General features: G+C 38.6%; 1 protein-coding gene across 1 annotated transcript; it reads left to right on the forward strand.

Annotated features, from left to right (window-relative positions):
• Positions 1-6,174: 6,174 nt before the first annotated feature.
• Positions 6,175-10,246, forward strand: LOC115661296 (gibberellin 20 oxidase 2-like). The gene is made up of 3 exons (XM_030583598.2): positions 6,175-6,790; positions 7,472-7,793; positions 9,714-10,246. The coding sequence occupies exons 1-3, from the start codon at positions 6,234-6,236 to the stop codon at positions 9,981-9,983; spliced, it is 1,149 nt and encodes a 382-aa protein (XP_030439458.2). The 5' UTR covers positions 6,175-6,233; the 3' UTR covers positions 9,984-10,246.
• Positions 10,247-12,775: the final 2,529 nt, after the last annotated feature.

Here is a 12,775-nt window from a genome sequence, read left to right on the forward strand (position 1 = left end):
TCAGAAAATTGGGGCGAAGATAAGGGCTAATAGAACCAAATAAAATTGTCCATGCTTTCCAATCAGCAACATGCCAAGACTTAATTTCAGGTTGATGTTGAGCAATTTGATTAGCACTAGGTATGGGCTCAGCAGTATCGGATAAAGATGTAGGACAAGGACGAGTACCATCAACATGCTCATATAAATCACGATAAACAAGAGCAGCCATCACAGAGGATTTCCAAATAATATAATTGGAACCATCCAACTTAACATCAATGCGATCACTATTATCAGCCATGATTTTGAGTTTGATAAGTCAAAGCGGAAGCAAGAAGATATATGAGTAAAGAAGACAAAAACCGAGGTCGATCGCGAGAACGAGGCGAAAGATAAAGCAGACTAGATCGATTGAGACAAAGTCGAAGGAGATCGGATCACAACGAAGACGTCGGACGGATCACGAAGTAGGCGTGATGAAGACAACGTCGGACGGCCACAGTGAAAAAAAACCCTAGCTCTGATCCATGTTAGGTTTAGAGAATTGGAATGGATGCATTTTTCATTAGGCACAAGGCAAATATATAAATACAAGGTAGGGTATAAGCGTAAATACATACAACCCTAAGATATACAATATATAGTAATATATATCTAACAGTGTCAACCATCCATGGTGAGTAAATCCCACTAAGCAAATCATGCTTTCGTATTTTTAGTATCATCTAGCTAGGGTATTCCCCAAGGGTTGCTCTCACATGCGGGGTTGTTAGCCATAGGTCTGTGAAGGCTGAGAGAGAGAGAGAGAGAGAGAGAGAGAGAGAGAGAGAGAGAGAGAGAGAGAGAGAGAGATTTATTCTTATAGACAAGTGGCGCAAATCCGACAACCGATAAGTGATAACAGGAGATGGGTACATGATGTAGAAATCCATGAGAACGGTGGTATAAATGCTTTCATGCCTTTTCTCAAGTCATAAATATGTCGAAGATCACAGCATCAAGAATACCCACGATTTGTAACATCGTATATGAAATATGGGGTGCCAGCAAAGCATGACTCCTGAGAGTCAAAAAATTGATACACATAAGCCACAAATTTCATAAACCAGTTACTCCTCGAAGATGTGTCTCTTGTGAGATGGAGCGGGGTGAGTTACGTTTCGCACGCTAAATGGTGCCTAACCTACAAACAATAAGCTATAATGAGTGGGTAGTATGAGATCTGCCGCTATCAACACCACATCTAGTGTGTCCTGCACCATGCACGCCTAATAATCGTGTGACAACTCAAAATCCGATTTGACAAGTTACACCTGTTCATGCAACTTAATGGAAAGATCTAGATGTTGACGAGACCAATCTCTCGTAGGTACAAATCAAGAGCAGGTTATCCATCGCGACGGACACCCAATCAAACCCCAAGATGGCCGGCATGTTGTGCCGCGTTCACGTGCACGACACATGTCCAAGATTACGATTCAACCTCTTGAGGGTTTCTGATTCTTGAGAAGGACATGTGGGTCGAATTATGAGGGCCATGTGAAGTTCTCCGATGTGCTTTTACTATCGCCAACATGTCCAATGACGTCGAGCGCGCACATGGCAGCGGACAGCAAGGATCGGAGAGGGATAACCTGAACGAGAGAGTTCTCTCTTTGCGGTAATGGATTTAGGTGGCGGCGGCTTGCAACGGGGCCCTTCTTTTTCCCATAGAAATATCGTAAATAGTGCATTGTTTTCCTTGGAATTTAAATTTTCTATTATCTCAAAATATCTCTGATTGATTGGTCTCTTAAAGAAGTTTTTACACTAGATTGCCATAAAATTTACTAGGTGCGCCAACAATCGTGGAATCATATTCGGTTGAGATTAAGGCCAAAACTTTCCTCATGTGCACACACTATCATGAAATAGATTTAAACGACTGAAAAAGAAAAGAACGACATTGAGAGCAACAATTATGCATAACGTATCTGACCAAATACCGCACATACATAAAAACCCACAAATAGTCTAGTGTCAAAATCATGCGAAAAGTTTGAGTCACCTCTATTTCAAATTGTCTTTTATAATTGATAATGATGCATTTGACTAAACAACTAGGTTTTGGCTAGCTAGGACTCTTCAAGCCAGTGAGCACAAGTGTGTGTAGGGCCAAACGTATCGCGGAAATATTGTCAGAATCGATCTCGAAGAAGGAACATGTCCCAATGAATCCTGCACTTCGTCTGTTTGCACTAGTCTAGTCCAAAGTCGCACCTCTCACCACGTAATTTTGTTTTTTTTCTCTAGTGTTTGATCCTGTCGGGTCTGTCGTATACATCAAAAAGCTGAAGAAAGATAATGCAAGATCAAATAACTTGTTGGGTCGACATGTCAAGCTAGAGCTCAGCTTCATTAGGTATCTCAACAAAAATCATTATGAAGTTGAGTAGATCTCGCGCTGTTCTGGGATTATAATCTGTAGATCTCGCGCTGTTCTGGGATTATAATCTGTGGACACGTGGCATATGGATTTATCTAAGCATATGGTGTTTGTGGTCAGCACTTAATCCGTCTATAGTTTTCACTTCCTATATCAATAACTTTCATTGTAAATGAAGCTGAGATCATGACAACGATGCTTTCTCCCAAAAATTACCATAAACATATGGGCCCATAGAGCCCCATATCCCGGAACAAGATGATTAAATGATTCGGATCATAAATCTTTAGTAGGTAGATTTTGTTGGTATAAAAATCCAAAGAGCAAAAAGAGAGAAAAATCTATAAAAAGAAAACATGGAACTTGCATGGCTCAAGTCAAAGTCTGTAATTCTCAAAATCTGTAAAAAGAAAACATAGAACTTACACTACTATGCATCATTTATGTCAATGATTTTTCCCATGATATAGTCTCTTTGAAGACATATGATAAGGTGGTTTTTCTCATAAATATGAGAAGTATTGCTTAGGAGGGAGAAGTCTTATGACACCTTCGAAGGTGGGAGTCGAACCTCTCACCTCCTCCTTCTCATGGGAGAAGGGTAACATATCCACTAGCCGAGCAAAACCCTAATGGCACACCATTAAAACACTTACTTCCTCTAAGTGACTCTTTAAGTTTATAAATATTCGATATAGTATTTTCAACTCTACCTGCAGACTCATGCAGTTTCACTTTGATATGCAATTAAGAAAGTGTTGGAGATAAACACAATATTTTCCTTGATTCTCCATATTTATCATAATTGTATAGATATCTTCTTTAATTATGCATATCTTTGATTAATTACAATTTATATCTTAATATCTTGTTACCTTAAATAGTCATTTAACAAAACATCTAAATAGACTTATTGAACAGATGGATGGCCCTCATACGCCTAAACCCTAAAATTGAACCTAACTTGTTATTCAGGATTATTCATATGACAACAAAACAGTACATGAAAATCTTCACCAAGATGAGCAGGCCCGGCTTTTCCAGCCCCTCTTTGCATGGCGGGCCTAGCTGGCTAAACGCGACAGTACACCGATGGTCATGCTTATATTGTTAAATCAGCTTAGTTTCTTTATAATATTCTAGCCCTAGCGGAGATGATCTTATTACAGAACAGCAGAAAATGATTGTGGGCATCTGGGGTTACACTTCTCCAAAAAAAATGAACAGGACACGTGGCTCGTGGACAACTGTGGGGAAAGGGATTTGGGGTCACATGATTTCTTGTCTTCTTCGAAGGACAAGACAAGTGTTGGAATTTGGAAATTTGATTCTCATTAACCAAATTTGTCCACTCCTCTCCATATCGATCTTGGAATGCATGTATTTTGTCTCATGTCTTACGTCCTTTTTCACCCCCCGAGTCCCAATCCCCCCCCCCCCCCCCAATGCACCCTCCATAGATACTTTAAAAAATTATTCTAACATCTCTCTCCAACACAGAAACAAAAACTTGTTTATTCTGCTGTGAGATAGGGCGAGAGAGAGGACAATATGCCGTCGTATAAGACGAATGGAGCATTAAAGATGATTGGAGTCACGTACGGCCTTGAGATTTCCACTTTTTTAACCGCATATCTGTAAGTATAGTAAGAGTACAAAAGCCTAGGAGAACAAATATTGATATATACAGTGAATCCATGAAGTGACGTATCAAATTCTAGTATTTAAACAAGCAACTCATATCCAACTGTTGAATAAGTCCTTGACACGTTATCTATCAAACTAATTTTGTAACATAGTGTTTGTATCATTAGTTTGATTAATACGGTAATATAATGATCATTTAAGTTTATGTTTTGATACGATAAGTAGGGATCAGAATATAATGATCTATTGAGTTTAAGTTTTGGTAGGGTGAGGAGGGATTAGAATTTGGAAGGATCCCACAATTTAACGATTGCCGGTAGTGATAACGACTTTATTTAATATTCGGGAAAATACCAAAATCATGCATATAACCTATCTATTTAAGTTTGAAAAAGATTTGGAAAAGTCGACTCTATATATCAATAGTATATGGTTTGGAATAGTTTGAGGTACTTGAGTTATTCTAAATTAAATTAAAAACAAGAATACTACAATAACGTTCAAGACCTAAGGGGGAAATCAATGAGGATCCATGATGTAATTTTCTATCTAAAACATAGTACATGCCATATTTTAATAATTCCACCAGACTACAATGTTGGAATTTTATTTAAAAATTAAGTGGCCTAGTTGTTTGCTAGTGAGAAAGTGATAGGGTTGGAGGCCGTGGCTCGTCCCTGCTGTTGGCCTCTTAACCATCTTCTCCAAACCTTTGCTTCAACCTTTCTAATGGACTGTTTTAAGACAACTTACATTTTTAGTGGATTATTTAGGCATTTAAAACATGCACGAGTTATTGATAATTAGGTCCTAGAGTAATCAGAAGTACAAGATGGGCGGCTTTGGCCTTTCTCTACTCCCAATCTTTAACGACCTTTCTCTAACTCCTATAATTGATACCGATTCATTAAAATAACTATAGATTTACTCGGACTGATATATCAAATTAGTATGCTAAGAGATGTAACAAATTAATCGCGAGTATCGGGTATGCCCTACTTTATTTAGATATTTGCAAGATGTTCGCGATCTTATCGAGTATTACACTAAGTTTGTAGATCGATGGAAATATATATTATTGCCTGTCGTTCCATCATACCTCTATTAGAAAGAGAAAGGTGACTTCTAGTCTTGGTCCCAGAACTTTTCCAAACATCACATTTCGGTCCCTCCATGCCCAAATGTCCACATTGTTACCATCAAATTATCAATGTCGCAGCTTCTCGAAAACAAATTGTTTTTTCCAGCTTGTTCGACTGAGGTAATGTGTCAATATAAGATGACAAGACTGTCATATCTGAGTCAGCGACATCGCAAATAGGTGACATTGATTAACTAATCACGTACGCAACACGACGGAAGGGGAATGATTATCCTTAAATTGTCACATAAGGAAAGGAATTTATATTGGGTATACTGGCAGTGTAAATAATTCTTATTACTACTCTAAATGTGATATCAATATGTAAAAATTTAGATGTGTAATTAATTATCAAATATACGCGTGTCTCCCCTTTAATGATGACAGCATAAAACTCTTTTTGCATTATTAGTGAACCTAATAAGAGGCTGTTTAGTACGACTTTCCCACTGCACCTTAGCTATGGATAAGGGTGTTGTAGCTTTATAAGGTTTTCAGCAATTACCCAATCTTAAAGTGTCGCAACTTCGAAATATGTAATATTAATCACATAAGTAACAACGTACTTCACAACACGGCCAAGTACAACACAGCTATCTTTCGACTAAATGTATACCAAACGGGCTCTAAATCCATTATGAAAGTCTAGACTTAAGATTTTAAAATTTTAATTTAAGGTTTTAAAGTTTTATGCAAAAAAAAAGTTACTATATTTAAAATAATTGAGGTTATCCGAACTTTTCAATTTAACAAATCCACGATGATGCACGCAAACCAGTAAGCCACTTACATCGGTTAAGACCGCAATGATCCCTCGCGTAGCTAGCGTAGTGCGCAAAATTACTTTGAGTAGAGGATGATATGATCTTTTTGCAGTATTATCTTTTTATCTGGGGATACTCCACGGTTTGAATAAAAGAGAAACAAATCTTAATTCTAATTAGTCATCCTTGTTTTGTTGTCCAAACCGGTGGCCCCCTTCTTGTGGGTGCTCTATAAGTACATAGTTTTTTCAGCAGCAAAAGAGCATCCAAAAAAATGTCTTTCCCAATGGACACAAGTACTTCATCATCGACTCTTGTTCTATGCCCTGCAATTGAGCTCAAGGATGAGAAGGAGACCCTCCTATTTGACTCCTCCTTGCTTCAAAAGCAACCCAACTTCCCAAAAGAGTTCACATGGCCACACAAAGACCTTGTTCACACCCAAGAAGAGCTGAAAGAGCCACTCATAGACTTGTCAGGCTTCCTAAAAGGCAATGAAGAAGCAACTTCCCTAGCAGCTGAGCTCATCAGGACTGCTTGCACCAACCATGGGTTTTTCCAAGTCATCAACCACGGAGTCGACCCGGGCCTCATAAGCGCCGCCCACAACGAGATTGAGTCGATTTTCAGGCTCCCCACGAGCAGGAAGCTTGGCATGAAGAGGAGGCCCGGTGGAGTGTATGGTTACTCCGGTGCTCATGCGGATAGGTACTCATCCAAGTTGCCATGGAAGGAGACTTTCTCTTTTGGGTTTCACAAGAACGAGAGCTCTGAGCTTGTGGTGGTTGATTACTTCAAATCTGTCTTGGGCGATGATTTTGTACATACAGGGTAAGATAATTTTTGTGGTTATTATTGTTGTTTATATATATATATATCAAAATAAATAACTCCACAACCCTAAAAACAAAAACAAAAAAGATAAAAAAAAAAAAGTAGCTTAGGCTGATCCCAGATTTTTTTATCTAGCCCGATCTATATACTTGCATGTGTCATGAATTTCCTCCATGTCCATAGGAAAAATAAAGTTGAAAATGGATCACCCTTGATGCAAACATAGATGAGTTGGTCATAGAATTACAAAATTCAACATCTTGCCAAAATAAAGGCTTAAGTTTCCGTTCAGTTACTGTTTAATTTCTTCCATTTTATATCAGAGAACAATGCTTGCTTCCAAGTCACATTTCCGCTTTTTTTTGGGCCTAGCTCATATACCACTACCAATGCATGCATGGAAAAGTCTTGAACTTAATCATTAGAGATGGGCAAAAAAATAGGTCAACTTTCCATGGAAATATAGACAGTGCAAAGTAGTACTTCCATATATAGGCGTCTTCGCAATCATGATGCCAACGCCTTTACATAATTAAATGCCTTACTTAGATGAAGGCATGTCGTGACTTTGGTGGGGGTCCACTGGTAATGGAGGAATTCTGTACACAAGCACCCATTCATCTTCATCATCATTACTAACTGTTAGTCGACCCAAAATAAACATGTGATCTTAATCAGATGGGTATACCAGAAGTATTGTGAGGCGATGAAGGAGCTAGCACTGGTGATCATGGAGCTGCTGGCGATGAGCTTGGGGATCGATCGCATGCACTACAGGGACTTCTTCGATGATGGGAGTTCGATAATGAGGTGCAATTTGTACCCGCCGTGCCTGAATAACGGGCTCGCGATGGGCACGGGTCCTCACTCCGACCCGACATCCTTGACCATCCTCCACCAGGACCAAGTTGGTGGCCTCCAAGTCTTTGCCAGCAACAAATGGCAAGCCATCACGCCTCGTCAAGACGCACTCGTCATCAACATTGGAGACACTCTCATGGTACTTTTCCACTACTTTTTCCGAACTTTTGTCGAAAGCTCTGAACCTTGATAAATCTAGTCAAAGTATAAATACCGTTATTTTTGCAATGAGTCCGAGACTTTTTCAAAATACACCCATCCATATCATCACCATCACTGATTAGTTTCCTACATATAATGATCTTTCGACACAACCTCTGTAGTTTTTGGAATAGCAGAAATAAGAAAAGTGATGACCGATATAAAATATATCACTTATTACTTAAAGTCGGGATTGCAATAAGTCTCATAAGTTCTTGAATTGGACTTGTTCGGAACAAACACAGAAAAACAAATACAGAACACAGGGATTTACGTGGTTCGATCACAAAGTGATCTACGTCCATGGGCGAGGCAAAACAAGATTCCACTATAATCAAAGAGAGTACAGTTTTCAGAAGTCGAAAGAACGACTTAACAAAACCTCACGGCTCACCAATCTCTCCCAAAATGAAAATCTCTCTTAATCAATGAAAAAAATCTAGCCGCAGTATAAATAGGGCTCCCCAAAAAATTTCCTAAGGGGCTACGCCCCCGAACCTCCCAAGATATTTATTCGCTTACTCTAGCTTGGGCGGACTGCCATAGAGATTTGTTCATTCGCTCCGGGTTGAGCCTATCGGCCCAACACTCCGCGTCACAAACTAAATCTCAATTTTTTTTTCTCCTCTTTTGGGTCACACAAAAAATATGTCAAGTCAGGTGATGAACCGGACCGAGTACATAAAATTCAAGACATATTTAACAGGACTTAAGAGAGCCTGTTTCCGCATCCATCATGGCCCAATTATATATCAATGTATTTTGTGCATGGCTCTTGATCATCATCTTCTCAAATCTACAATTTCATTTGTGTTGTTTATTCGGATTCATTGTGATTTACATGTGAAAGCTGGTGTTAAAGAGTACGAAGTATGCTTAGGTAATAGTACTTGTATTAATGTAACCTACTTTCAGTCAAAAATTTAACTTTAGGGTTGAACTTTTTAACAACCTCAGAGATTAAATGTCTAAAGTTTGAAAGAGCTTGCACAAATTAAAATGTTCCGAACTTAATTGAATGGCATACTACAAAGTTTAGGACTTGCAATGTAGACGATGTAGGTAAGTGTCCAAAATAGAACGATGAAAAAGTTGCCCATCAATTAGCTTTGTCTCTTTATAATCTGTTAAAGTGAACCTATCATGAAAACAAAAGTTGAAAAAAGATACAAAGCAAGCGAGGAAAAGAGGCTTGAACAATCCGAGTAATTCTAACTAAAAGTAGTCCATACGGTCCGATCAAATAAAATCATCACCGGCCGGTTCATATATAGTCGACTTGTGGTGCCATTCTCATCCGTTCTTGATACTAAACTTGTACTTTTATTGGTTCTCGTATTGGTAATGCAACATCTATCATTCTTGACAATGATTTGACGTGTCACGACTAATACAGGCATAGGATGAGATTGGCCGATGGAGTGGTTATACATCATTAGGTCAATAAGAGTGGCTGGAAATAATAATACTAACTTATCATCATTGGAGCCGTGGTTACCTCGACCTCTTCTTTTCGTCTTGAAGTTTAGCTGTTCCGCTAAATCATCAGCCAACTTGTCCTTTGACCGTATGTGTTTGCCAATGAACATGCATTGCAATGTGGGCACTCGGGGGACCATTGGTTCTATTACCTTCTTCTCCATGATAATTTTGGGTTTACTCCAGATAAGAGCGTGATGTGTGAGGAACTGTAAGAGTGAGACTAAAGCATTACTGAGACAAGAGGAGGGCGACATGTTTTCCTCTGAAATTTCATCTAAAAACCTAGGATAACATGCATGGTTTCGATACTTGTCGAGTTAGAGTTAGAAAGCCGCTCTCAACAGCTGTTTCAATGGCGATTGATATTGAATTGCAGGCATTAACCAATGGGAGGTACAAGAGTTGCTTGCACAGGGCGGTGGTGAACAGCGAGAGGGAGAGGAGGTCACTGGTGTTCTTCGTGTGCCCGAGAGAGGACCGGACCGTGAGACCCCCACCAGATCTTCTTGGGACCGACATGGAAGTGCCAAGGAAGTACCCGGACTTCACGTGGTCTGACCTCTTGGAGTTCACTCAGAACCACTACCGCACGGACGTCGCTACCCTCCAAAGCTTCATCCACTGGTTACTATCGCCCAAACCCTAAATCTCTCTCTCTATGAAATGTTCAACTTATTGTACTTTTGGATGGCCAGTTTTCTTCTTCCTTTTTTCTTATTTTTCTTTATTAGTTTTGGGCATGCATGGCTTTGGATGCAGTTGGATCATCATTTGGTTTGTCTTATATGTGTCATCACTTTGTCCCATCTCTCGTCTGTATAGATTCCCCCAAATCCCCTATACTTTGGACCATTTGGGGATGTATGTCAGCTTCCTTGCCACATTATTATATAGTTGTGTTTTCTTCTAGTGTGTATGTGTGTGGTGTTTTGTATGCATGCATGAGTAAGATTGCACAAACGCTTTAGGAGTGTCACGCAAACCATTTTCCTCGAAAATTTATAAACTTTAGAAAACGGGTTAATGATGTATTTATAGCATATTTCTCAACCGACAAGAAAAAAAAGAAAGTAAAGGGAAAAAAAATGGACTTTTAGGTTTATATGCATCCACCATTCAAAAGTCATGGGAGACTTGACTTTCGTAGATTATGCTACGTTGATGGTTCGTGAGCAATCAATAAGACCCAAAGTAAATGTTTTGGAAATCATCTGATATTTTTCTTTTTCACGGTGCGTAAAGTTTGGTCCCCGTCTTGCAAGCGGACGAGAGCAATGGCCCCACATAATCACGGGGTAGGGATATGGTCAAGAATTCGTTTGTTGATGACATGCTTGATAAGGAAGGATTTGGAAGGGGTCTCCATCTATTTTTAAGAAGTTTGTCCTAAGGAATTGCAACATGACCCAGTGGCCATCCTCGTGCAGACTTAACCTTATGTCTGTTTCTGTTTTGACATGATTGGACACCTTCCATTTGAGATGGAAAATTGCAAGACTGGGCCACCATGAAGTGTTAGCACGTGTGCCCATGATGATGATTGGAAAAGCTTCTGGAGAAAGTGGTGCCCATCTTGGATTATGGGACATTAGATAACAAATATCTTTTCCTCCTCTATATTATCGAAAGCTGCAATTCAACTACGATAATTGAGATGGTTTTATAAGAGAAATTGCCACAGTTTAATCCACTACGAGCTGATCTAGCGACTGTTAAACACGCCGTTTTTGTAGTAAATTTATATTGTGATCGATGGATGCTTTAAATATAATAATCGACGATCGTTGATTGTAATCTTTTTTATAAGAAAAAGCCACATAACAATTGACATGTGTAGATGACTCAGTCGGCACTAAAAATGGCCAGTTTGTTATCATTTCTTTTTCGGCAAAATGCTACCTGTTGATTACCCTGTTAAAAGCTGCGACGTATTCAGGTTTCAAATTGATTACGAAGAATTCATACATATGTCCACATGTCAATATTTATATATTTTGATATGATATATCAAGCTATATATATATATACCTAGGTTCTAGTATTAACACATGTATCCGAACGTATTTTCAAGACTTTACAAGTCTTTTGGAAAATTGAGATGAGGTTTTAATTTTCTAGGCAGCTGACGGCTTGGTAACCAAATCTGAACTCGAATACCTTCCCTTTGGACCCTTCAAAACCTTCGCAAGCATAAACCACAAAAGTATTTCTGCAGCACATGATCTTTTCATTTTCGAAAAATCTAGGACTGAATTTTGGTGATTCATTAAACAAAAGAGTTTGGGGATGAAAAATGCAATTTGGTCATTACGTTTAAGGGATTAGGCACAAAGACAAAAACTTCAAGATGACTATTTGCAACTTTAGGGAACCATATTAGCAATTTTTATGAATTTTATGTAAACGCCATTTGTTATAAATCATCTTCCAATTAGAAAAAACAAGCTGTAAATAATGTAATACATGAGATAATGCGTGATAATCTGGTCGTCGCAACTCTCAACATGTCTAGAGAGTCAACCCCCTTCAATTTTGAGCAGCTAATATACCCTTTCTCTTGCAAAACGTAGCGGTCGACCCTTCAACGTTGAGTTCAACTCTTCGACATGGGTTTGACATTCCTTGCTCAAATCCATCGAAGTTCTTGGGTATTGACACAAAAAGGTATTAATCCTCTTGGTTTGGTTCAACTTTTATCTTCTGAGCAAGGTTTAGAGGTAATTTTGAAAGTAAGAAACACCGGTCGAATTTCATCAAAGCATAGGTGTGCATGAAATTTCTCCTAAACTTTTGCCCCACATCTCTTGTTTACGGGTTTATTTAAACTTTATACTAATATGGTCTCTCTTCATTTAGTGCTATAGACTTTGTTGGACTTTCTGACATAATACTAAAGTCAAGTTCCACCCTATTTTATTTTATGTGTAAGGCTCCCCGTTCATTAATTCCATTCATTAATTCCATGCGTCATTCTCAATCCGATTTACGCATGAGAAGGGGCTTGTCTATGTGGTTTGTACAGCTTATATCAACTTAAATTTTTGGGTTTAATACTCTTGTATTGGTAATACAATATGATATCATAATCATATCCATCCTTTAATGGTCGTGAGTATAATATGATATCATACGGTATACCGAGTGAACAAATGTAACGTAGGTGCACCTCCATATGACTTTATAATTGCTACTTGTTAATGTTATATCAACTCTTGTAAACTCCTTCTAAATGTTCAATTGCATTCTCTATAAATTTTTACATCACCTGGTCCTCGAAAATGTATAAATTTTTAACAAATCACGTGTTTGGTGTGCTTTTGTCAAAACTCAAGGAAATTCATATGGTCAATCCTCCCGATCCTAAAAGTGAAACCAATTGAGGTAATCTAAATTGAGAATACATTATATGAAGTAACATATCTGTGGCCTCATAGTCTT

Source organism: Syzygium oleosum, unplaced genomic scaffold (genome assembly GCF_021117445.2).
Source record: "Syzygium oleosum isolate NSW1041296 unplaced genomic scaffold, Sole_v2.1 Sole_v2.06, whole genome shotgun sequence".
Classification (NCBI taxonomy): Eukaryota; Viridiplantae; Streptophyta; class Magnoliopsida; order Myrtales; family Myrtaceae; genus Syzygium; species Syzygium oleosum.